Source organism: Notolepis coatsorum (genome assembly GCF_963971535.1).
Source record: "Notolepis coatsorum genome assembly, chromosome: 15".
Taxonomy (NCBI): Eukaryota; Metazoa; Chordata; class Actinopteri; order Aulopiformes; family Paralepididae; genus Notolepis; species Notolepis coatsorum.
This window is the reverse complement of record NC_140179.1, coordinates 24755741-24780927: the sequence shown is the minus strand read 5'-3', so window position 1 is coordinate 24780927 and position 25187 is coordinate 24755741. Positions and strand designations below refer to the sequence as shown.

Sequence of the window (25187 nt, the reverse complement as noted above, 5' to 3'; positions counted from 1 at the left end):
CGACCAAGGTACCCATGTACATAAGGTCAGTGAATACCACGATCACAACACCAGAGGGAGCTCCACAAATCATGTTAAACCCAGATTCGGCTCAAACAAGGGACTAAACACGTTTAGCAATTATGCCACATCAATGTGGAATGCCCTACCCAAAGCTGTAAAGGAATGTGAATCACTACCCACTTTCAAAACTACTCTCAAAGAACACCTACAGGAGACTGCAATTCGAAACTGGCCCCTGTAAATGTCCTAACTCAACCCCCTCCAATGTACAGTAAATTACCTCTTATGGTTGTCAATATTCCAATGTACAGTTTTGCTTTTACAGTTGTACAGTGTTTCCCCAACCCCTCCTACCCAAACCCCCCACCCAACCTCCTCCAATGTACAGTTTTTATGTCAAATGTATATACTCTCTTTTCTGGACTCTTTTTGTATCACAAACGGTACTGTACTGCAAATGTATAAATGCATAAATGTAAATGTATAGATGTAGCAGTACTGTCTATCTGCATGTCATATATGTCCTGATGAATTGAAAAGGGGGACCCTGATGTAAACAAGACGAAGTCTTTCTCTGGTCTGCATCCCCTTAACAATTGTGTGTATTGAGCTGTACTGTATTGTACCCATTCTGTTAATAAAGTTTTCAATCAAGACTTGCAAAAAAAAAAAAAAAAAAATCACATTTACATATTCAAGGCAAGCTCGCACAAATCAACGACCGAAAAAAAGGAATAGGCTGAAGCACATGCTTATTTTTGCCTATGCTTTACAAATTCTTAACTAAATATATTTTAATATAAGAACTTAAAATATGCTGCAAGATATCATTTTTTGAAAGAAAAAACAAATGTTTGATATTTTACTCAACTGTACTCCTGAATTATTTTAATCCTTTAAGGCTTTTTAAATCTCCCCTGAGAAGTACACAACTTCAACCCTTCACTAAGGCTATTCCATAATTTAACTCTCAAAATTGAAACGCATCTAGCTTTTACATTAGTTCTTACCTTTTTACATGTTTTAAAATCTGATCTTATGTGGCACATTTCTGACGGGATCAATATGTTGCGGTCCGTCCAGGTGTCCAGCCTGGGTCGTCGGTCCGCTTCCCCACGGAGCAGTCCCAGAACGAGAGACTGGCCAACGGCGTCCACCACCCAGAGCTGGTTGTCAACGCGACGCCCTCTCCAGACGGCTCCTACCACTACTGCCACTACCCGTCCCACGGCCTGGCCGTGCACAGAGGTGAGGCCACACACGCACAATCGCGGCCCTCTGTAGAATTATGAATCATCCTCCAAGGTGAGGCCACTGCCATCCAAAACACAAGGTGTAACTGAGGGGTACAATTCCCTGACTGTATTGATAAGTATGGTATTATTAAACCACTACCTCTTGTACTTTAACTTCTGGCCATCCAGTACATGATATAGATATGATGAACACTTTCCCACCTGATGAAACGAAGTCCACACAAATGTACAAATCGAATATTTTATATAGCAAAGGGTATATACAACGTTCACTTGATGACATTTATGATTTGAAATGCACTTGTATGGCAAATGAGTATTCATAGGTAAATCAACATTGAATGTCCAATCTTTGGTTACGCAGGGAGTAAGTATACAACCTGGTTCTTTAGGGAACTATAGCGATGGTACTTAAATGATTATAGCTGGATACACTAAGGGGGGGGGGGGGTCCCGCTGGTTGTAAGACAGTAGGAGGGGGGGGTTAGAAGAGCCGCTGGCGGTATCCCATCTGGCCGACGATTTCTTGGGAGAATTCAAAGTCTTGAACACGGTGCCCACAGAACCTCGGTCCGCAGATGAATACAGCTGGACCCTCTGGTGGACGGTAGCTGCCGGTCCACAACGGAGAGACGTGAGGCGACCTCACTGGTGTAGAGCGCCGTCTCACCTGGACTCCTCTCCGGGGGGTAGTTCCAACACTCAGCAGTGTTGGCCGTTATCCATGGAATAATCAAAGCACCCAAAGCATAATCCAAGCCGTGGAAGGCTCGCCGTCGTCCGGGTAAAGTAATCCAATGTACAGGTCTCCTCGTCCTGGCCCGGAGCTCCTCGGATGCAAGCACCACTAGTGGTCTGCCCAGCCTGGTTAAGACTCCAGATAACGTCAGGAACGATGGGGGTACTGATAACTTTATAACTCTAACCGAACGATGCACCATACATAATAGACTATTATTAGCTTAATAGAAATACGTCCAACTCGACGGTATAGTGCCAAACTATGACAATTCAACTATTAATCCACACGATATCTCAATGCCTATTCTGAGGCCAAGTAGGCCTTACTGCACCACACGTGCGTCGTGGGTGAGGCTTCGCGTCTGTTACTCGGTTGGAGGGTAAAGAACTAATGGACTAAAAGAAAGTTCTACTTTACTTGCGCCATATATATATGCGCTGTGAACAAATAGTACCATTCGTATTCCTACGCGGAACCGGGCTTGCCACGACATGTTGGTCGGCACGATTGAACTTGAACCTAGGGGTATGGCTGCTGGCGCCAGGTTCTCGTCCAATGGTAGAATGAAACTATTATGGGCTGTTTAGTAGACTAAAGGGATATTCAGTGCATATTGTACAAGGAATATACAGGGGATATCAAACGATATACAAATACTATTAAATATATATATATAAATAAATATATATATTCGGTTTAATCTGATCCTTCACAACACAAGGCGATGAACTAGTTGGAATGAGAAGAGTCACTCTTTTTGTCAATATAATAATAGATTCTAATGTATTGTCATCATGCAGCATCAAGTACAGTAACGACTAAAGGATATTTTGTTTGATATCCAACCAGAGTGCAATAGTAATATACAATGTACAGGTGATTACACTGGGTATAGAATATATGAATTGGTACTACTGAGTAATGGGGCTAATCGGATGTACGTACAGTGATGCAGGTATAAAGGTATTCACGAGGGATGCACCGATCCGACTTTTTCAGTCCCGATACCGATACTTGGGCTGTTGTTCAATTAATAAACTGTGTGCCTCACTGTGTGGAAGAGACTGGGATCATTCTTTTGGGCAACATCAGGCTTGACTTAAAACATTACTTTCCTAACTTAGTAAAACTAAATGTAACAAATTAACACATGGATATAAATGTACTGAATTGTTGTTTATTTATAAAAAAAAATATTCAGATATTTTTTCTTTCTTTCCGATACCCGATCCAGCTATTTTAGTCATATCTGGGCCAATATCGGATCGGTGCATCCCTAGTATTCACACTGGGTAATGTGGGCAATATTGACCTATCTCATTGGGATATACTCCTAAAAACGACTACACTGAGGAACAAAGTAACCATTTGAGAGACGTTATGTTATTTCAGGCGTTTTATTCATAACGTTATTTCGCGCGACTGTACATTGTAACGTTAACACAGCCCAGCTGTCAACTGTACTTTGTAACGTTATGTTATTTCGGGCATTCATAACGTTATTTCGCGCGACTGTACATTGTAACGTTAACACAGCCCAGCTGTCAACTGTACTTTGTAACGTTATGTTATTTCTGGCGTTTTATTCATAACAAACATTGACGCGATTCCGCCAACACATATGTAATATTAATAGGTTTTTGCTCACAGAGAGATAGATAAATAAATAAACATAATCGCGGTTATCTACCTCAACAACTGCATGTACTGTAGAAATGTATGTTTCAGTGCAGATAAAGGTACTGTACAAAATAACCTCTAAAACACTGCTAGAATACACAAGCAGTTAGGGTATGTATGTTTTTTAAATAAATGCCCAGTGCTTTGTCACCACCTGTCAACAGTTGACAGCTGCACTGTGTTAACGTTACAATGTACGTCACGCGAAATAACATTATGAATAAAACGCCCGAAATAACATAACATTACAATGTACAGTTGACAGTTGGGCTATGTTAACGTTACAATGTACAGTTTCTGACAGCTGGGCTCGTGAAATAACGTTATGGCGTTATGAGTGAATCTGGTCCTCGTTTGGATAAATATGTATTCGCGATTAGTGAGTGGCAAAAAAGAAAATGCGCATTGGCGTCACTGGCGAATGCGGAAGCACTCTTGCACTCTTGGGCTGGCTTTAATATAGACGCGCCCAGAATATATACATAATTAAAAATGCAATAAAAAACAAGTGGACAATGGTCTTCGCTCGCTCTTCACCCCCCCCCCCCCCCCCCCCCCCCCACACTCACCCCAGGACCCCAACGTGAGTTAAATACATAATATATGGTAGATTATCTAGCAATTGATCGTTATATGCGCTTAAGTTTTGCAACCGCTGCCAACCAGATGGCAATTAGGGCTGTACCGAATGTCTTTAACATTCGAAGCTTCGATTGAAGTATTCGAACGAAGCTTCGAATGTCTATAAAAAAAGAAATTACAAAAAAAAAATCAAGTGATTAATCTGATTAAATTAGTATTTTTCTTTTATTAAATCAACTTTCTTTAATGAATATAACTCATCAGTTTCGTCAACATAAATAATCCAATAAGGGCATGGTTGGTATGAAAGTGATGGTGACGTCTTATAGTATAATATTAGTGTAGCCTAATCTTTAACTGCAACTGTGAAGAAAACCCCCATTGGTTTAAACGGATTGAATAGACGCAAAAAAAATATATAAAAATAAAAAATTCGATGTTAATTTAGAATTCGAATGTCAACATTATGATCAAAGCTTCGAAGCATTCGGTACAGCCCTAAAACTCGTGCAGTGGATATCTCCAGATATATCACATCAAGGTAGGTAAGAATCCATACCTTCGGGCATAGCTTGTCTGGGTGTATCCACCGTGAGGCAATCAATTTCTTTGCGGCTGTGAGGCCGGCTAAAATGAGTCTCTTCACATGTGTAGAGGTCGGTAATTGGGAAACTTCATTCAGTAATAATGCAGAAGGCAGGACGGGTATAGTCGGAGAGAAAATATCTGATAGCTGGGTGGTAATCTCTTCCCAGAAAAGCTCAACAGGAGGACATTCCAAGTACATATACATAAGTATTCCGATGGCCCCGTTTGAACATAAGGTACATTGAGAGTCGGGTCTGAGACCCATTAGATTCAGTCGTCTAGCGGTCAAATAAGTCCTAATGAATAAAAATTTAGATGAATCTGTTGATGATCTGGGTTGCGTCAGGACAGCCGGACATTTTCCCAGACTGCATCCCAATCAAAATCTACATCCAAATCCCGGATATCTTTTCTCCAAATTGTATCAAGGGGGAGGTCCTTATACGAGGACGTAAGTAAATGGCGATAAAAGTCAGAAACGAAGCCTCTCGATGTCTCTGTCATAAAAGAATTTGTGAAAACTGTGACGCTCTAGTCATCTAGTGGAAAATCCCATGGAACGCCATGAGCCCTCAGGGCTGCTCTTATTTGTAAATAAAAGAAAAAGGAGGTTCTGGGGAGATCATATCCATTGGATAGATCTTGGAAAGATCGGAGACCAGAGTTATCGAAGATGTCCCCCAACGTATGGATACCTTTCTTTTCCCATCTAGGGTACCTAATAGGTTGTTGTCCAATAAGGAGTCAATTGTTATTAAATGGAGGGGAATGTGTGTGCCATTTATGGCGGTTAGTACATGCTTTCTGGGTATCGCGCCAGGTCTGAATCACATAAGCGGGCCAAATCGTAATTTTAATTGCTTAATTGAAATGTTGGTATACACAATATCTTGAAGTCTATGTGGGGACACCATCTTCTCCTCCAATGGTCGCCAAGACGCAGCTGCTTGAGTGTCACACCAAGTGATCAGAGGTCTCGGAGAGAACTTTAAAATAATATTTAAAGTCTGGAAATGTTTATTTATATGTTTATTATTCCAAACGAATTTATATGAGGCAGAATGCAACTTCTGCCAGTAACCAGCGGGAGCATCGAGCTGATATACATTCTGGGTAAATATTGATTTTAATCATTGATGCACGAGCCTGTAATGAATCTTTTTATTTTGACCATCTGTTGAAGTCATTTGTAATCCTGTCACCCAAGCTGGAGTAGTTATACCGTACCGTCTGGCTAATAGTAGGGAATATTTCAATTCTGAGACATTTAAAGTGCTCCACCATAAGTGTTTGCAGGCAGAATGGTAGCCTTCGCTGGCTCATTAAGTGGAAGAAAAGCAGATTTTGGCCAGTTGATCTTAAAGCCGGATAGGCTGCCAAACTCATCTATCACATTGAGAAGATGAGGTAGAGAGACGGAGGGATTCTGCATAAACAGGAGTAAATCATCTGCGTATAAGCTGATATGGTGCTGTGTGCCCTGAATTGAAACAGGAGATATAATTTGGGATTGTCTTATGTATTGAGCTAAAGGTTCGAGAGATAAGGTGAAAAGGCCGGGACTAAGAGGGCAACCCTGTCTGGAAGAGCGCAAGACAGAAGAGTGGCGAGCAGAACTTTCCTGTTAAGATCATGGCCGAAGGCCCTGTGTAGAGAACTTTGATCATATGAATAAAATCCTCTCCCAACCCCATCCTTCTAAGAACTGCCCACAAGTAAGACCACTCCAATCTGTCAAACGCCTTCATTGCGTCCAAGGACATGACTGCTGTAGGGACTGCCACATCCTTGCTGGCATCAATCACATGCAGTAACCGTCTGATGTTATCAGTAACCAGGCGGCCTCTTATGAAGCCGGTCTGATCAGGATGAACTAGGGATGTCATATGCTTTTGAAGTCGGTGGCTAGAACCTTGGCATATAGCTTAAGATCGGCTCCGAGGAGACTTGGGGGCCTGTAGCTGCCACACTCGGTGGGGTCCTTATCTTTCTTGAGTAAAACGGATATAAGTGCCATATTGACATCTCTGGAAAAATTGCCCTCTTTTGATTGAATGTAAAATCATTGAGAGTAATAAGGCACCGAGTACATCCCAGAATGCGAGATAAGAGTTCTGGTGGGATGCCGTCCCATCCGCGTGGACACTTTAGGCAACCAACATGCGCTTCCGCGTTTCTCTGATTGGCCGAGCATGCGCATGAGCCGCGACGCGCTCCTCAGAGGCACGAATACTAAGCTCCCCCTTAAGCTCCAGGAGAGAGGCTGAAAACCTGCAGTTCTTGCCCGACTGATGGGAGCCGAATCACGGATCCGATTTTTCTGATGAATACCCCCAAAACATGGAGGTCCCGAACGTATGGAAGTATTGATTGCGCCGTAACGAATCATTAAAAAAAATATACAGTTAACTGGAATATGTTGTGCCTTTACACATGTTGGATTATGTAATTGGTTTGTCATGACAACACACAGTGACTTGCAAACCGCAGTCACGTAAGGGGCGAGTAGTCACTGTGTTGTTGTAGCCACCGGGTAAATCGCGATTTTTTTTATTAGTTTGTCATGACAAACCAATTACATAATCCAACATATGTGTAAAGGCACAACATATTCCAGTTAACGGTATATTTTTTTAATGATTCGTTACGGCACAATCAATACTTCCATGCGTTCGGGACCTCCATGTTTTGGGGGTATTCATCAGAAAAATCTGATCCGGGATTCGGCTCCCATCAGTCGGGCAAGAACTGCAGGTTTTCAGCCTCTCCTCTCTCCTGGAGCTTAAGGGCGAGCCGCGCGCGGCCAATCGGAGAAACGCGGAAGGCGCTCGGAGAAACGCGGAAGCGCATGTTGGTTGCCTAAAGTGTTCACGCGTCCCATCCGGGAGCCTTGCCCTGTTGCATATCCACAATTGCCTCTCTAAATTCAGCTAGCGTGATAGGTGCAGCTAACAGTTTAGCACTATCTTCCGAGATATGTGGTAAGTTGATTCGATCAAGGAAATCCTCCAGCTTGGTATGATCAAAGACCACCTCTGACTTGTACAGATTGGAATAGAAAGAGCGAAATGTATCATTCATCTTTTTGGGGTTGGCGATTACCTCCCCCTGCTGGTTCTTAATGGAATAGATATCCGCAAATTGCTCACTGGCACGTATCTTCATAGCTAGAAGGTGACTAGGCCTGGAGCTGTGAAAGTAGTAGTGTTGTCTTGTCCTGTGCATCTGAAATTCAGATTGTTGTCTTAAAATGGGAGTTAATCTTCTTTTTTACTACCTTTTTAATTTGAAGCTCCAGTCGACTAGAGTAGTTGTGCTGCAATGAAGAGATCAACGTGGCATGACGCTTTTCCAGTTCCACCAGCTTGGAGAGACGTCCTTTGCGGAGATTAGATGCAAAGAGTAGTGTTATTTCTGATAAAACCCTTAACCGAATCCCATAAAATTCTGGGATCCTGTACAGAGCCCGTATTAAACTGCAGGAATTCAGTGAGATTTTCTTTAAATTGCAAGTTAAAATCCCCATTTTTCTGCAGTGTAGAGTTAAAGCGCCACCTAGGGGCACGGGACGTTATTTTACTGAGAACCTTAAGAAGGATACCTTTGTGGTCTGAAAGTGCTATGGGTAATAAGTCAACATCAAAGCTATCAAAGAGCCGTGGGGAATAAAAAACAATCAATCCTGGAAAAAGGCTTTATGTCTCGATGAGAAGAAGGAATAATCTTTCCCGGATGGGTTGAGCGATCGCCACATATCGATTACCCCCGTGTCCTTAGACCAGGCTCGTAGGGCCGTGGTAGCTTGCTTCTGATCAGGGGATTCAGCGTGACTGGACCTATCAATCAATGGATCCCAAACTGCATTAAAATCAGCTCCTACTATTAATCAGGTAGTTTCAGCATTGCTGCAGTGAGAACTTATGTTATGGTAGAATTTATTTGTCAGTCTTGTGTTATCCGCCAATAAATGGTGTGTTTCACTCAGTAATGCAAGATCCACTTCCTTCCTTTTTAGCCACGTTAGTACACTTGTGCGTTTATGAGACCCCCTGTATTCCAGATCAATATGTTCAAATTAGCCATAGTCTAAGAAGGCTGCAGTATGACTGAATGTAATTCGTTTGGAGTAGAGTACCATAGCAGTTATATAACCATTTGTTAAGGTCCTATTGAGATCAGAGCGTGAGAACAAACATAAAACAGAGCGATTCGAATGGAAAGAAACATAAAACCACACAATCCCCCATTCCCACCCCCCTCCCCCCCTTCAAAATACTTGGCCGGTAACGATCAAACATCAGTTGGTCAACCCTGACCGAGCACACCAACCACAGCAACAATATGTATCTTAACCATACTAATAACTTGTAAGGTATATTGTAACAAATCAGAAAAGTAGAACCCATTTCACTCAACTGAGAGGGGAAATCAATACAACATTCAATGTGCAGTTTAAAGTGCAGACAGTAACAGCAGAAATATTAAAACACAATTAGTCTGAGATGAACTAGAGCAGACGATAAAAGGCCAATGCGTTAAAGAGCGCCGGTCGTCCGCATTATACTTGAAAAAAAGCTTGTAGCTAAAGAGCCACAGTAAACACGTGGCGAGGTAGTGTTAGCTAGGAGAGCTGGTTAGCCGGCATGCCTTGAGCTTAAGGCTTGTTAGCCCGATTCAAAAAGCACAAGTCGTCTGAATTATATTAGAAAATAGTCGATGTACATACCCATTTCTGGAGATATATAGCATAGATAATACCATGAATGTTACCGTTCTGTTTAATCGAAAGGCCGTGTTAGGAGAATGGAACGAAATGGTTAGTTGAAAGAGCCCGATAGCCAGCATAGCTTGCGCTAAGCTAACCAAGGCCCAAAGCTCTGCTACTCCCCGGTGCTAGCGGTCTGCCCCGCCGGGGGCGCCTCACCATCCTCGGACGGGGTGGACGTCATCGTGGCGCCTGGCGGTATGGTCGCTGAAGTCTGCGGCGAATCTCGGTGTATAGTTGCCCATTTTCGGGGGATGTTTTCTTGCTTCTCGTAAAAAAGGAATTTATCTTCAATCGCCGAGATCTCTGTGGCGTTGGTTTCAGCCACGACCGCAACCTCTGCCATCCCTTCTTCCACCATAGAGAGCCGCGTGGTCACGCTAGCTACCTCCTCCTGGAGCGAGTCCAGTCTGTTGGATAGCTGGAGCATGCTAGCATCGCGCTCAGCACGGAACATAGACCTGATACATTCAACGTCCACCTCTTTATGTCCCCTTCTTGTTCGATATTTGTTTCGCCATCTCTGCGATGTATTATGTGAAAGTATGTTGTAAAATTAACGTTGTAATCAATATAAAAGTGAAGTGGTCACAGAGCTCGGAAAAACTACGCCGCCATCCGATCTGAGCGTAAACCGGAAGCCCTGGAACATTTCTTGATGAGGATGAATGTGTTGGTGATCCGTCCAGGAGTCCACTCTGGTACCGGCACGTCCGCCGCCCGCTCCACTCCCTCCCGTTACGGGGACGAGGGCTGGGACGAAGGCACCACCAGGACCACCATCAGGGCTGAGAACGAGGTGGAGGCCAACAGGGAGCGCAACAACTACAAGGTCGGCATTGTTCTGGTTTAGAGGAGAGGGGTTCACGAGAGTGCACGTCCAAAACGAGGGATGCTGTAGTTGTCGGGACGGAGGCTACGTTCACACTGCAAGTGGCCCAAATAATCTTTATTTTTCCAGAACTGTGAACCGCACAAATGGAAATCTGATTTGGGTCACTTTCATATTGGTCCTAAATCCGATACAGGTCTGATTTTGTTTTCATTAGATGACTTCCACTGCATTAAATTTATGAATTAAACCATAAACTGTGACTTCAGTTCTTCAAAAAAGAATCTGACCTGAGCAATAAATCAGAATTGAGCACTAAGGCTTGCAGTGTGAACGCAGCCAAAAACGCAACATGATGAATGAGTCTGCACACAAGTCTATGCGTGACTTATAACGAGGTTATGATAATCTTGTATAACGAGGTTATGATAATCTTGTATAACGAGGCTATGATGATCTTGTATAACGAGGCTATGATGATCTTGTATAACGAGGCTATGATATGATGATCTTGTATAACGAGGCTATGATATGATTATCTTGTATAACGAGGCTGTGATATGATGATCTTGTATAACAAGGCTATGATATGATGATCTTGTATAACGAGGCTGTGATATGATCTCGTATAATTAGGCTGTGATATGATCGAGGCTATGATGGATGATCTCGTATAACGAGGCTATGATGGATGATCTCGTATAACGAGGCTATGATGGATAATCTTGTATAACGAGGCTGTGATATGATGATCTCGTATAGCGAGGCTATGATGGATAATCTCGTATAATTGAGGCTGTGATGGATGATTTTGCTTCCTGCAGTTTGGCTTCAGGAAGTGGAAGAGTCATGTGACCGAGAGGCCGATCCAGGAGCGCTGTGACGTCATCCGAGAGCTGTACTCCGACCTGACCACCGTCAAGCCCAGAGCAGGTCTCCTCCTCCTCCCCTTGAATTCGCTCTACAAGTAACAATGTTCGATATTGGCTTTTTTACCGATATCCGATATAACGATATTGTCCAACTCTTAACCCATTCTCTGCCACCACTTTGATCATCCTAAACCATCCTCTGCCAGCGCTATTTGTCTATGGAGATGTTCACCTTCTTTGCAGGGCTATAACTTTTTAAATTGTATTGCTAAATTGACATTACTATGGCCCATTCAACATCAATTATCTATCGTTTCAGGATGTAGGAACGTTTTACTTTTTCATTCACACATTCATACTAAAATACCGTCTAGACTCTATAAATATGTTTTTATCGTTTTCTGCAGTATTTCATAGAACGTGAGATATAGGCATAAATACATATATTAGATTATCAAATAATCAGTAGTTTGATACCGATCCATGCTATATTAAAAATGTCAACTGTACATGGTCCTAAACGTCATGACTGATCATCTGCGGGTGAACGGAGCGGGGGGGGGGGGGGGGGGGGGGGGTTGTTTATAATTCAATGACTGACATTAAATGATTTATGTAGTATGGGTGATATATTGATCAGAGCAGTTTGTATCGAAAATGATAAAGAAAAATGCTGAAACTCACCCCAGTCTCCTCGTAGCGTTGGGCGATGAGAGTGGAGCAAACAGATCCCAATTATGGGATGTTGATCGATGCAATCCATTTCCGGTTTGTATATTACTAATACACGTCCAAATCATGTTGATTATTGAGTTATGGCAAAGATCCATATCGACGGTGTCTGTATTGAGCCCCGGGATGATAAACGAGTCGCCGGACGAAAATAGGGGACGGGCCGAGCTCCAATGGGCACTTCCGGTTTGGCAACTCGCCAATCGGCCACCAGGTGGCGGTATTGAAGCGTTGCAGAGTTGTGATGGCTCAGACAGCATCAGCCAAGACTCGGTGGGTGAAATATTGGCAGACAATGCATGGCGGAGAAACCCGCCTTAACACGTGATTGGCGGAGAATGGGTTAATTTCCAATACCGATATCAACCGATACCAATATATGTGGGGTATCTCTTGTTGTGGAATTAACACATTATGCATACTTTTGACGATAAATAAAATAAGAATTTGTTCTTACTTGCTTGCCTGGGTAAATAAAGGTTAAATAAATGTAAACAAAAATTATAATTTTTTTTCCGATATTACATCCTATCTGACATCCCTAACAACAGTTATTTTTGAAGAGATTGAGGTTAATTGCACAAAAAGTATTCTCTTTCCCAATTAATACCTTCTACATCATACTTAATTCTGTAATTATCTTCGGCGCGGGACGAGACCTCACCGGGAAGAACGCGAGCCGCACCATTTACGTTCGACTACGACCTCAGATCAGACAACCCGCTGAATTTAAGCATATTACTAAGTAGTAGTAGTAGTAGTTTATTCAGTCATCATACAATATACACAATCATTTAACGATATTTGATTCAGGCAGTGACTGAAAAGGTACAGACTGAAGCATAATGCTTATATATGCCTGTCCTATATTCTTAAAGATTAAGAATATATATATATATAAACAAAATATTTGTAATCTTCAAAAATAGCTATACAAACTATTTTCTTAAAAACCAAAAGCGAATAACTTTTTTTATTTTTAAGATTTATTTTTGGGGTTTTATCGCTTTATTTCTACTGGGCAGTCCAGTAGAGAGACAGAGGAGGAAAGAGTGGGGGGAAGACATTCGGCAAATAACGACTGGTTCGGGAGTCGAACCCGTGTCGCGGCTGAGCGCGCAATGTGGTTCGCCACTGGGGCACCCCGAATTACTCTTTCTTAAATGTATATCAGCATTGTTCCACAAGTTAACCCCAACAATAGAAATACACCTCCTTTTAATCCCTTTCTTAGCTTTTTGAACAGTAAATTTACAAATGTCTCTCGAATCATATTTTCTTTCATGTATTTAAAAAGAACCTTTGCACACACCGTCCGGGAGTAACTTTGCTTTAGCTCTATACATTATTTGCATCATTTTATAATAAACCAAATAATTAAATTTCATAACGTGTGACTTTATAAAACGGTGGATTTGTGTGGTCATAGTAACCAGCCTTACTAAGCGGAGGAAAATAAACTAACCTCGATTCCCTCAGTAGCGAAGAGGGAAAAGCCCATACTACCGTTTCTTTCTCTCTCTCTCTCTCCTCTAGGCTCCGTGGTCACCTGTGGGAACGTGGCTTATGTGTTTCTGTTCGGATGGTGGATCTCACTCATCTACCTCCTGATCTGTCCGGTGATGTTTCTCACCATCTGTGGCGCTCCTTATGGTATGTGCACTCATACAGTATTTCATAATGTACTCTCAGACAGTACTCATACAGTATTTCATAATGTACACTCGTACAGTATTTCATAATGTACTCTCTCCCCAGGGAAGCTGTGTTGGAAGCTGACATGCTATTTCATGTGGCCCTTTGGGAAGTCCATACAAAACGTAAGACGACAGCATCTGAATCGGTTTGTTATTCCTGCTCAGGTTGTTGTTCCTGCTCAGGTTGTTATTCCTGCTCAGATCAAAGATCCCATGAAATGGCCTCGTGAGCGTTTTTCTCCTGCGACCGGGACACGTAACGTATCGGTCTCTCCTGCGACCGGGACACGTAACGTATCGGTCTCCTTCGGCCGGACGGGACTGGATTTGAACATTCAATTCAAACCTTATTTATTCTCAAACAACAATTGAGGTCAATGTCGTCGACTTAGACATTTCAATGCATATTTGATTTGATTGAAGTTTATTTCAAATATGCAACATAACAAACAAACATCAAGTACATATATAGCCTTAAGCCGTTCAAATAATAAATGTATATAAAAAATGACAAAGAACAAACGAGTCAAACTCTATTTGTTTTTTGTCATTTACATATTTGAAAAAGTGGGAAGAAGCATACACTTATTTAATCTCACCCCTATTTACTCATCAGAACATACTATATTTTATTTACTAATTCATACATTCATACAACAGCCAGTCCCCCCAAACACCCCACACATCAATCCCCACCACATCCAAGACCCCCCCTGATGAAGCACGTCATGACCGAAGGAAAACACACTCCGTGCCGCTCACTCCGCCATGGCGGGCTGAGCCCAAACGTTCGAACCTTCGTTCGTTACGTTGGCATTCGAATTCTAAATCGACATTCGAATATTTAAATTTTTATTAATTTTTTTTATTTAATTTTTTTTAAACTTAAATTTGTATTGAACACTTATAGACATACAACACAACATATACAATAACATCAATAACACAACAGTACAATGATGTGGGCCCCTTGAACTCGGCTGCGCTCATCCTCCCAGACCCCCGCCAGGCCCAGTAGAGGAAAGGATAGGGGACTCCCCCCGCCCCCCCCCCACCGAGCCAAGCCCGCTATTCCCCATGCCCCAGAGAGCCCCACCCCACGCCCATCGGCCCCCCAACACACAGGGCCCCGCCGGGCAAAGCCCAGCCTATCTGATCCCCCTGTGAGAGACCCCTCCTTCCCGCCCTCCTCCCCGAGAGATAGAACACCCCCATATCCTGGTCCACCATGCACAGAGCCGAGCCCCCACCCACCCCCGCCCGACCGCCAGGCCCCCGGCCCACTAGAGCCCCAAGCCCAGGTCCGCAGAAGGTCTAAGCACCACGCCTCAATGGCCCCCCGACCCCCCGCGACGCCAAGTCCGGTGCCCCCCCCCCCGGCCCCGACACCTGACCGCCCAGGCACGACGGCCGAGGACCCCAGGAAACCCACTGTACCTCCCATGTCACCGACATCACTGCACACGTTTATGAAAATAAAACTAACAATACAATAAGCGCACTCTTTCCCCGGTTGCCGGTGTTAGATCCTGATCAAACTGGCCAGTATCACGTCTTCGTCTGTTTGGCTCTCTATCCAATTCCTCTGCGTTGTGTCATTTTAATGGTCCTGACGTCTCTGACACTGGCTGATAAGATCCTTATCTCTCCCCGTTAGTACAATCCGCAAACCATAATTCTCCACCTCCGTAAGAATTCGACACTTCGACAACGTGAAATACCTTACAAGGAAAAGCGTGGTTTTATTTGATAAACAGAAACCTCAGCTCAGATGTTAACAGATTGTATTGTCCTTGAAGAGTCTATTCTAATGATCTTTCGGTGTGTTCAGTCTATTGTCCTTTTGCTTCTATTCAGTCCACTGGTGGTCAGGCCTGGTCTTTAGCCTAACCCTCCTCGCGTTAGCCGAAGCTAATGATGATGTGGCATTCTTCCCCCCCCCCCCCTCTCTGTGATGAGAGGAGAGAGTATCTTGGTCTCTTCCCTCTTAGTCTCAGTCAGATTTTAGTCTGCCTTACACCCGGAAACACCGTTTGACTTATAGATCTTCGTCGTAGAAACTACGGCCCACCCCTTTCTGGTTGTCATGTGCCGCGTTGTCATGACCACTGCGTTAATAACCTTTCACACCATTAAACGTTTCATTCACTGTTGCATTAAAGAGGTCACCCCTCTCCCTCACTCTGTACCGCTCCGTTATCTTTGTTCTTACAAGGAATGCAAAACAAAACACCCTCGCTGGCAGTGTGCTTGTGAAACCCTGAACCACCGTTCTATCACCGTCTTCCATGCACATTTCGATCTCACCGTTTTAGCTGTGGTCATCTCCCCCCAATCTATACATCACATACATTGAAAAAGCACCCCAAATCCTTCACCGGTTTGGAGGGGGATCAGCCCTCCTACTGGAGAAGCCCCCCCCAGAGACGAAGATACCCCCCATAGGAGGCTCTCCAAGCCTCTCTTCATGTCCAACATTTTGAATTTTTGTCCTTCATATTTGTCCATGTGCACATTTAAAACGTATATACTTTACATAAATCGCTCCAAAGGTGTACAGGGGATCCATAAGTCACCCCCTCTCCCCTGCTGGTAGGTGCAGAGTATTGGCTCTCTTGTTGAGAGGGCTCTGGCGAGGGGTGCCTGATGTCTTGGCCCCCCTTCATCTCACTATAATTGTCCAACATTCGTGTTGTCTATTGTGCTAGAGCTCCTGGTCAAAGTTCTCCGTCTGCTTTTCCTCCTGTTCCGAGACCCCCACCTTCCAGTCCTCCTGTGATTCGAGTCCCATGTTCCATTGTCTCTCCTTCATCCCAGTCCAATGTGTGTAAACCTCTGTGTGTTTATAGTTCTCCATTCTCTGTGTGTAGCATGTTTACTCCTCCAATTATTCTATGTGTTGTATATTTACCCTACTAATTATTTCCATCTGCAGTGATTACAGTTTGTGTATGTGTTCCATTGGGCATTATTGTCTATAGCTGGGGTGGTTAATCCGTTCTTTATGTACTCCTCTCGTTCGCCTCCCCGTGTCTCACCTCGTCTCTTCCTTCACGTCTCCTTATCATTTCCTTCACCTCGAATCTCAAAAAGTTAATAGTAACCGCTCTCGGGGGGCCTGCCAGCGGGCTGCTTTGGCGCAGGCACCCCGTGGGCTCTCTGAATCTCCATCACCACATACAGGGCCATAGACTCCCTTTCCACTCCGTCCTCCAATCCCCATAACCGGGTATAATTTCTCCGCGGTCTCCCTTCCATGTCCGACAGCTTTTCCTTCATTTTTTCTTGTTGTAGAATTGCAATTGTCAGTACTTCGTGGAACTTCGTTTCCCATTCCTCCGCCTCTGCCGTTCTCCCTTCCAACGCCGCCACGCTCTCACCCTGTTCCACCATCTTTTCATTGACCGCTTCGAGTCCCGCATCCATTTCTCCCCCGATATCCTCCTGCTCCGTCTTCAATTCCTCCCCCAGCCTCCCGACATCGGTCCTTATCGTGTCCGTAATTGTCTGCATATCCGCCAATATTGCGTCCGTCATTGTTTTCATATATGCCGATATCTCGGCCTGCATGCAGACCGCCCATCCTGGCACTTCCCTGTCGAGCGCGGCTGGCCCACCTCCTCCTTCCACCTGGTCCCTCTCTCCCTCGCGACGGGGATTTTGTATCTTCAAATTCTCCCTTCTCAGAGATCCCTCATTTTCTCTCTTCTTCTCATTCCTTGTTTCCTCCTTGTTCCTTGATTGCATCTCTATTTTTTTATTTCTTTTCGGGTCTTTATTCATCCGTTTTTTTACTTATTCGACCAGGAGCTCCAGCACACGCAGTTGCAGATAAAGATTAGGCTACACTAATAAAATAAACTGAGTTATCTTCATTAAAGAAAGTTGATTTAGTAGGCGGCTGGGTGGCGTAGCGGAGATTGCGCTTGTCACCAATGCAAGAGACTCCGGTATCGAATCTCAGCATTGCCTTCGACTTGGGCCGGCCGTCGTACTGGCTCATTTGGCAGAGTCAGCGGGTGGAAGTCGTGGGGGAGGATTGGACGTTGTGGACAGCGACTCCTACAGGTCGGTTGGGTGACGCCTGCACAGCAGAGACAGGAAGTATCGGGGGCAGCGTGAGCCTCCCACGCGTTACTCCTCGCCACAGAGTCCGCGCTGTCTGGTGAAAAGATGCGACAGGCTGCCTCCTCGTGTACCGGATGCAAGGCACTATCCTCCTATCCAATTCTATCCTCACTACAACCGACCAGTGGGGGGCATAGTCTAGCAACGTTCAAGACAGGGGAGAGGAGAATTGGCAATACGAAAATTGGGATGAAAGAGACATTTCAAAAAAAGTGGATAAAAAAAAAAGTGGATAAAAAAGAGAGAAAGTTGATTTAGTTGGGCTGGGGCTTCTCCCTGGGCTGGGTCTGGGGCTGAAAAAAAAATACTAATTTAATCACTATTAAAATTGAGGATTTAGTTTGATTAAATTTTTTTTAGGTACTTTTTTTTTGTTTTTTTTTAATTAAAAACGTTTGTTCGAACGTTCGTTCGAAAAAGCCTGACTAAGTTCGAATCCCAAAAACAGGCTTTGGGGACAGCCTTACGCCATGCACATTTTATTTTATTTAACCTTTATTTACCCAGGGTAGGTTCTCTGAGCACGGATGCTCTTTTTCAGCTACGCCCTGCTTCACATTCACACAGTTCCATTCACACCTGGGAGCTGCCCAGTACAACCACAGTCTGACACTGTTGGCCACTGAGCAACTCCACTGGAGCAGTTGGGGGGGTTTAGTGCCTTGCTCAAGGGCACTTCAGTGGTTTGTGTTAAGGGTATGGGAGAGAGTGCACATGAACCTAAACACACAAACAGCCCGCGTGTCGCTCACTCCGCCATGAACCTAAACACGCAAACAGCCCGCGTGTCGCTCACTCCGCCATTAACCTAAACACGCAAACAGCCCGCGTGTCGCTCACTCCGCCATGAACCTAAACACGCAAACGGCCCGCGTGTCGCTCACTCCGCCATGAACCTAAACACGCAAACAGCCCGCGTGTCACTCACTCCGCCATGAACCTAAACACGCAAACAGCCCGTGTGTTGCTCACTCCGCCATGAACCTAAACACGCAAACAGCCCGCGTGTCGCTCACTCCGCCATGAACGCGAGCGTAAACAAACGTAGCGGCAGACTGGAGACGTTGGCCTTTGATTGATTGATTGATTGATTTTATTTATGGATCCAAAGGCGCAACAAATCCAAGGGGTGACACGCAAAAGTGACAACACTTCATGCCGCTGCTGGGGACCAATGGGAAGATGCAGTAGTTTAACATGATGGAACGCGGATGAAGGATTATTTTTTGAATCGATGATCCTATTCCATTGGCTGGAACTTGAATGTACACCCCCCCCAGAGGTCAAGCAGAGGTCAATGACAACCATCCTGCCATTTTTTCAGGAATGAAGAATAAAGCAAATTTGATGTAAAAATTCAAGATAATGCCATTTTTTTTGGCATGTGTAGTACAAAGCTGCACATCGTAACCATGGTAACAGGGGTGAGCCATCGGTCACTTAACGGGGTCTTAAATGTGAGATATTATTCAAACTTCTTTCGTTTTCTTCAAAACCGAAGACGCTGCCGTAATATTCTCGCCTTCTGCTCTTCATTCCGTGTCGTGCGTGACCAGACCAGGGAGACTGTCAAGAGGTGCTGCGTGAAGTTCCCCAACTGCGAGACCATCCCTGAGGAGGCGTCCGAGGAGGAGACCGCCCCCCTCCTGGTGTCCTCCCCCGTCGCCATCATAGAGATCCCCAGCCCGGAACCCAAGACGCCAAGGACATCGCCGCGCTACTGGGTGAGTTGCAGCTATACCCTTAACGAGTTGCAGCTATACCCTTAACGAGTTGCAGCTATACCCTTAACGAGTTGCAGCTATACCCTTAACGAGTTGCAGCTAAACCCTTAACGAGTTGCAGCTAAACATTTTGAAAAACAAATGCCAAACACTGCAGCCTGCGTTCCCGAATGATTATGGTACACAACATTTAAACTTGTGTTTTCATTTGGTTATATATAATTGTGTATACAGTATATAAAGCACTATTGTACATGCCATCATTCTTGAGTTATATGGGTAGACTATGGTATGTGGTAGGTAGATATGATTACTGTGGTATTGGTTACGGTGTAGGGCAGTTGTAGACGGTGAAAGCAATGGGTGAATGAATGAAAAACTTTATTTAACAGATTGCAGAATGGGTACAATACAGTACACACAATTGTTAAGGGGATGCAGACCAGAGAGACTTTAGTCTTGTTTACATCAGGGTCCCCCAGGTGGGTATAAACTGGCTATAGGCAACAGATGTGAGGAGGGACTATGAGAATGAATTAAATGAATCCAAAAGTAGTAGATAAATAGGTCATACATGTAGGTATGCATTTTGTTATGTGGGTGGGTAGGTTTGTAGGCAGGTGGGTGGGTGGTTATGTATTATTTAGTGCTGTCAGGCGATTAAAAAAATTAATCTAATTAATTACAGGATTTGTAATTAATTAATCTAATTAATCGCATTTTAATCGCATAACCATTTTATGCCTGATATTCTATATTATATAATCATATTTCAAATTGCATGTGTCCGGATGGCAGAATTCAGTACTGTATCTACAAAACCTTCTGTTTAATCATCTTCCATCTATTAATTTGCTTAGATTTTTCAGGTCTGGTCAATTTGAGCATGGTGTTATATTCACAGTCAAAGATACAAAAACATTTATTGATATTCTCATTTGGTTCATTACAATTTACTCAAAATAAAATTTTCATTCAATCAATCACCGCGCAGATTGATTGATTGAATGAAAATGTTATTAACAGATTGCAGAATGGGTACAATACAGTACGTCACACAATTGTTAAGGGGATGCAGACCAGGGTGCAACTTGCACCGTGCAATCCATTTGTGGATCTAGCCCACAGTATTTCTGACACTGGGAATACATTCCCTGAGATTCATAGATGTCCCTAGAATCAGATACCAAGAACATGCAAATGGACCATATTAAAAAATAAAAAAGTCTGTAAATGTGTATTCTACATTCTTATGGAATGAATGAGATACAAAAAAAATATTATTTAAAAAAGAATATTTTTTTTTTTTTTTTTTTTTGTAATTAATTTTGAGTTAATTTTCATAACGCGATAATTTGCTGTGTAATTAATTAATCTAATTAACGCGATAAACTGACAGCCCTAGTATTATTATGTACGCAGTATACAGTATATGCATGTATGTACTGGGTTTGTGTTAACGCGTATCTTTTGAATGTATTACTGGTATTTTAAAAATAATATGTATATTTTTGTATTTTTATAAAAAAAACAGGGGAAGTTATCGATAAGCCTCTAGGCTTTGAACTTCCTTCACAATATGGTTATGCATTTTATTTAATTTTTTACGTTTGTTTAACTCTGTTTTAATAAATAAATAAATAAATAAATAAATACAAATACTATGAGAATGAATTTGAAGTGATTTCCATCTTCTAACCCTTCTAAATCTTTCCTGTGTTTTTCTCCTCGCCGCCTGGTCCTGGTTCCTCCGCGCTGCAGTTCCGGCTGAGCACCTACGTGTGGCTGCTCCTGGGCTACCCCCTGCTGGCCCTGACTCACTCCCTGGCCTGCCTGCTCTCCTGGCTCCTGGTCTTCGCCATCCCCGTGGCCAAGATGAACGCCCGCACCCTGGGCACCGTGCTGCTCATGGCCCCGGAGGACGTCCACATCCAGACGCCGCAGAGGGTAAAACATTACTACTAGGGGTGTAACTGTACACAAAAACCACGGTTCGGTATGTACCTCAGTTTTGAAGTCAAGGTTCGGTACGGGTTTTCGGTGCAGTGGGGGGAAATTTGGCTTTCCATGTTCCACTCAGGGGTGATGTAGTGTGCAGTAACTAATGGTACTTGTAGGGCTGTCGAATATTCTATATTGAAATTAACAATCTACTTAAAAATATATATAAATAGTCCCCGGTGGGCGGTCGTTAGTGGTTAACATACCGTTGTATTCATTCGGTACACAGCCGTACTGAACCTATGGTCCAGTACTGAAACGGTTCGGTACGTGTACCTTTACACCCCTAATTACTAATACCACTGTTGTAGTTCAATACTTGTGAATCCGACTTGGACTTGAGCCTTGACTGCATTTGGACTCGGAAGGTGCAGATGAGGACTGACTTGTTAATTGATTGTCATTTATTTAAAAAAAATTATGAATATGCCCCTAATCATTTGGCATAAGATATCGATGGCTATTGCATTATTGTGTCACAAAGTAAATAAACTCTCTTTTTGAAACGGTGACCGCTGTGTCATTTATGTTTAATGTAGACTTTTTTTTTTTTTTTTTTTTGTATGTCAGCTCTTTGACTGCCAGAGTGGAGTGGACTCGACCTTGATGACTTGGACTCGGGTAATGGGGACTCGACTCAGGCTCTTAACACTGGGGACTCTAGACTCAACTCGAGATTTAGTGACTCGACTACAACACTGACTAATACTACTACTACAGGGGCGATAGTGACACAGGAGGTAGAGCGTCGTCTGGTAATCGGAAGGTTCCTGGTTCAATTCCCGCTCCTCCGTGTCCTTGAGCAAGGACTTAACCCCCAATGAGCAGGTTAAACACCTTGCATGGCTCTGCCATCGGTGTGTGAATGTGAGACATAAGTTGTAAAGCACTTTGGATAAAAGAGCTATATAAATGGACCATTTACTACTATGCACTGAAGTTCGACACTGTTTGACGAACAATCTGCCTGACCCTTAGCAGAGTTGTACCCTTCCTGCTGACCTGTTGTACACAGGGGTGCGTTGGTGATTTCAAAGCTGGTTGCACTGTTTTAATGACTCCACGTGCGCGCGCGCTTGTCTCTTTGGATAAAGGCTTCAGCTAAATGACTAAATGTAAACAAATGTCCCAACATGAAAACAACAAAAGGAACAAGTTTTCATTCTCTAGTTGATTGATCTATCTCAAACCTGCCTTCTTTTCTCGATCCTCCAATCACAACAGTTTGAAATGGATCAATTGACTGAGCTCTTGAAAAACGAGGATCAACACCATACTGCAGCACTTCATTATATTACCCGACTTTATTTTGTGCTGCGACCAGCAGCTCTATAAGTCTGTTGGCCCATCCACAGAATTCCCCACCCTCTAGTCGGGCCACAGTTTTCGCCCTAGGAGGCTGAGCTTTAGCATGGAGGTTGTATGTGTGTTCATGCCAATTGGCTAAAAGGGTGTGTGTCAATGGGTGTGGCCTATAACAAAAAGTGTAAAATGGATTCAAAGACATCCAAGATTGTGTGAAAGGTTGTAGATCATGCGCCAAAGGACAACTGATTAACTGTTCAGGCCAAGTGGGAGTGGGAGTGACCTAGAACAAAGACTCGGATCATCTAAATGGATTCACATAACATGACCATACTTTGTGAAAGGCTTGATCATGATGCCAGGACACACGGACACGCCCCCTTGTGTGTGTGTATATGTATGAATGCAGGCATAGATGCAGGCATGGTCACAGTAAAGTAGTCGCTTTACCCTAGCTCTACCTAGAACCAATGCTCTCAAGAAAACTGCAATGTATAGAGCCATAACATATGATTAATAGTTTATTTTCGGTCTTTGTTTACAGATAAAATCAAAAACGCATGTGTGGACTTTCAAAAGGAATGTACATATTCAAAGTAAGCTCACACAAAATCCAAACTCAATGACCGAAAAAAGGAATAGGCTGAAGCACATGCTTATTTTTGCCTATCCTTTACTTTTTCTCCCATTTTTCTATTTTTCTCCCATCCCAATTTCGTATTGTCCAATTCTACCCTCCCCTGTCTCGAACGCTGTTAGGCCATGCCTCCCACAGGCCGGCTGCAATGTGGACGAAGCCTTGCATCATGTGTCCCCTCCGGTACACGAGGAGGCAGCCGTTGCATCTTTTCACCTGCACAGCACAATCTCTCAGCGGTGAGGGTCTGCGTGGGAGGGTCATGCCGTCCCCGTTGCTTCCTGATTCTGCTGCGCAGGCGCACCAACCGACCTGTAGGAGTCGCTGTCCACAACGTCCGATCCCCACCCACCAGCTTCCCACCCATAACACTGCCAATTGCGTTAGTATGAACGACCAGCCAAGCTGGTAGCAATGCTGAGAGCTGGGCTCGAACCCAGCATCTCTTGCATTAGTGGTGAGCGCCTTGCCCACTGCGCCACTTAACCGCCCTATCCTTTACAATTCTTAAAAACTAAATATACTTTAATATAAGAAAGAAAAACTTAAAATATGCTGCAATATTTTTTTTTCTTTTTTATGTTTTACTCAAAACTGTACTCCTGAATTATTTGATCCTTCAGGGCCTTTTTAAATCTCCCCTGAGAAGTACACAACTTCAACCCGTCACTAAGACTATTCCACAATTTAACTCTCAAAATGTAAACGCATCTAGCTTTTACATTAGTTCTTACCTTTTTATATGTTTTAAGAATACACAACCCTCTTAAATTATACTTTCCTTCTCTTGGTTGAAAGAGACATTGAATGAGAAATTATCTCCAAGGTTTGTATGTAAACCATATCTACACATTTTAATGTGCAGGACTTTATGAATAATGGATTTATAATCGCACCTAAGAATTTTGTTAGTATTACTATCAGTGGATTTCTTTTTCTTAAACTTTCTAACCACTTCTAGCACATCACTCTCACAAACACCACCTAGGAACATTGAGTTGCTGTTTGATGGTGACTCGGAATAAGTTTCACCATCTGTAGGGAGATCAATTTCATTAGCCAAATTAGGGCCTACATTAACAAAATAGTCATTAAACTCATTAATAATTTCCTCTATACTTTGAATAAATGTATTGTAATTTTTTCCGAAGTATATTGGAAAGTCCTTTTTACTGGACTTTTTAATCATCTCATTAACACTTTTGAGTGCCAGCGACGAAATTTATCGTTAGTTCATGCCAACCGTTGAGTGCCAGCGGCGATAAATCTAGCTTTTATTTATTTATTAGCGATTTGAATTCATATTTCATCAATCTAGTCTCACATTAGTGCTGCAAACTCTCTGAGCTCCATTGGGAAAATCCGCCCCCTATCGTCTCTCCCTGTTGTACTGCACCCCATTGGATTAGACTGAATGAAACACATGGGGGGGGGGGGGGAAGCCACCCGAGAGGATCAAAGTCATTGCAGAGCTGCAAAACAGCGTGGAATACATATTTCCAGTACCCAGTGCTGGATCGATAAACGCGATCGATATTTGGAATGGCGATCAGGATCAATTTGAATAATCTTTTTGGAGAACATCTGATCTGAGGTAAGGAATCTATTTGACCAGTCTTAGGATAATCAGAATTTTTTTCACA

At 43.3% G+C, this 25187-nt stretch overlaps 1 protein-coding gene across 1 annotated transcript in view; it reads left to right on the top strand.

Moving 5' to 3' along the window:
- The window catches only part of cax1 (cation/H+ exchanger protein 1), a gene marked incomplete at its 5' end in the record, with an annotated part of 64592 nt that overhangs the window by 5815 nt on the left and 33590 nt on the right, over positions 1-25187 (top strand). The window contains 7 exons of the mRNA XM_084330933.1: positions 1087-1251; positions 10306-10448; positions 11273-11381; positions 13589-13705; positions 13811-13872; positions 19434-19601; positions 21363-21548. Of these exons, the coding sequence (XP_084187059.1) occupies positions 1087-1251; positions 10306-10448; positions 11273-11381; positions 13589-13705; positions 13811-13872; positions 19434-19601; positions 21363-21548 (950 nt within the window). The remainder of the gene's footprint in view (positions 1-1086; positions 1252-10305; positions 10449-11272; positions 11382-13588; positions 13706-13810; positions 13873-19433; positions 19602-21362; positions 21549-25187) is intronic.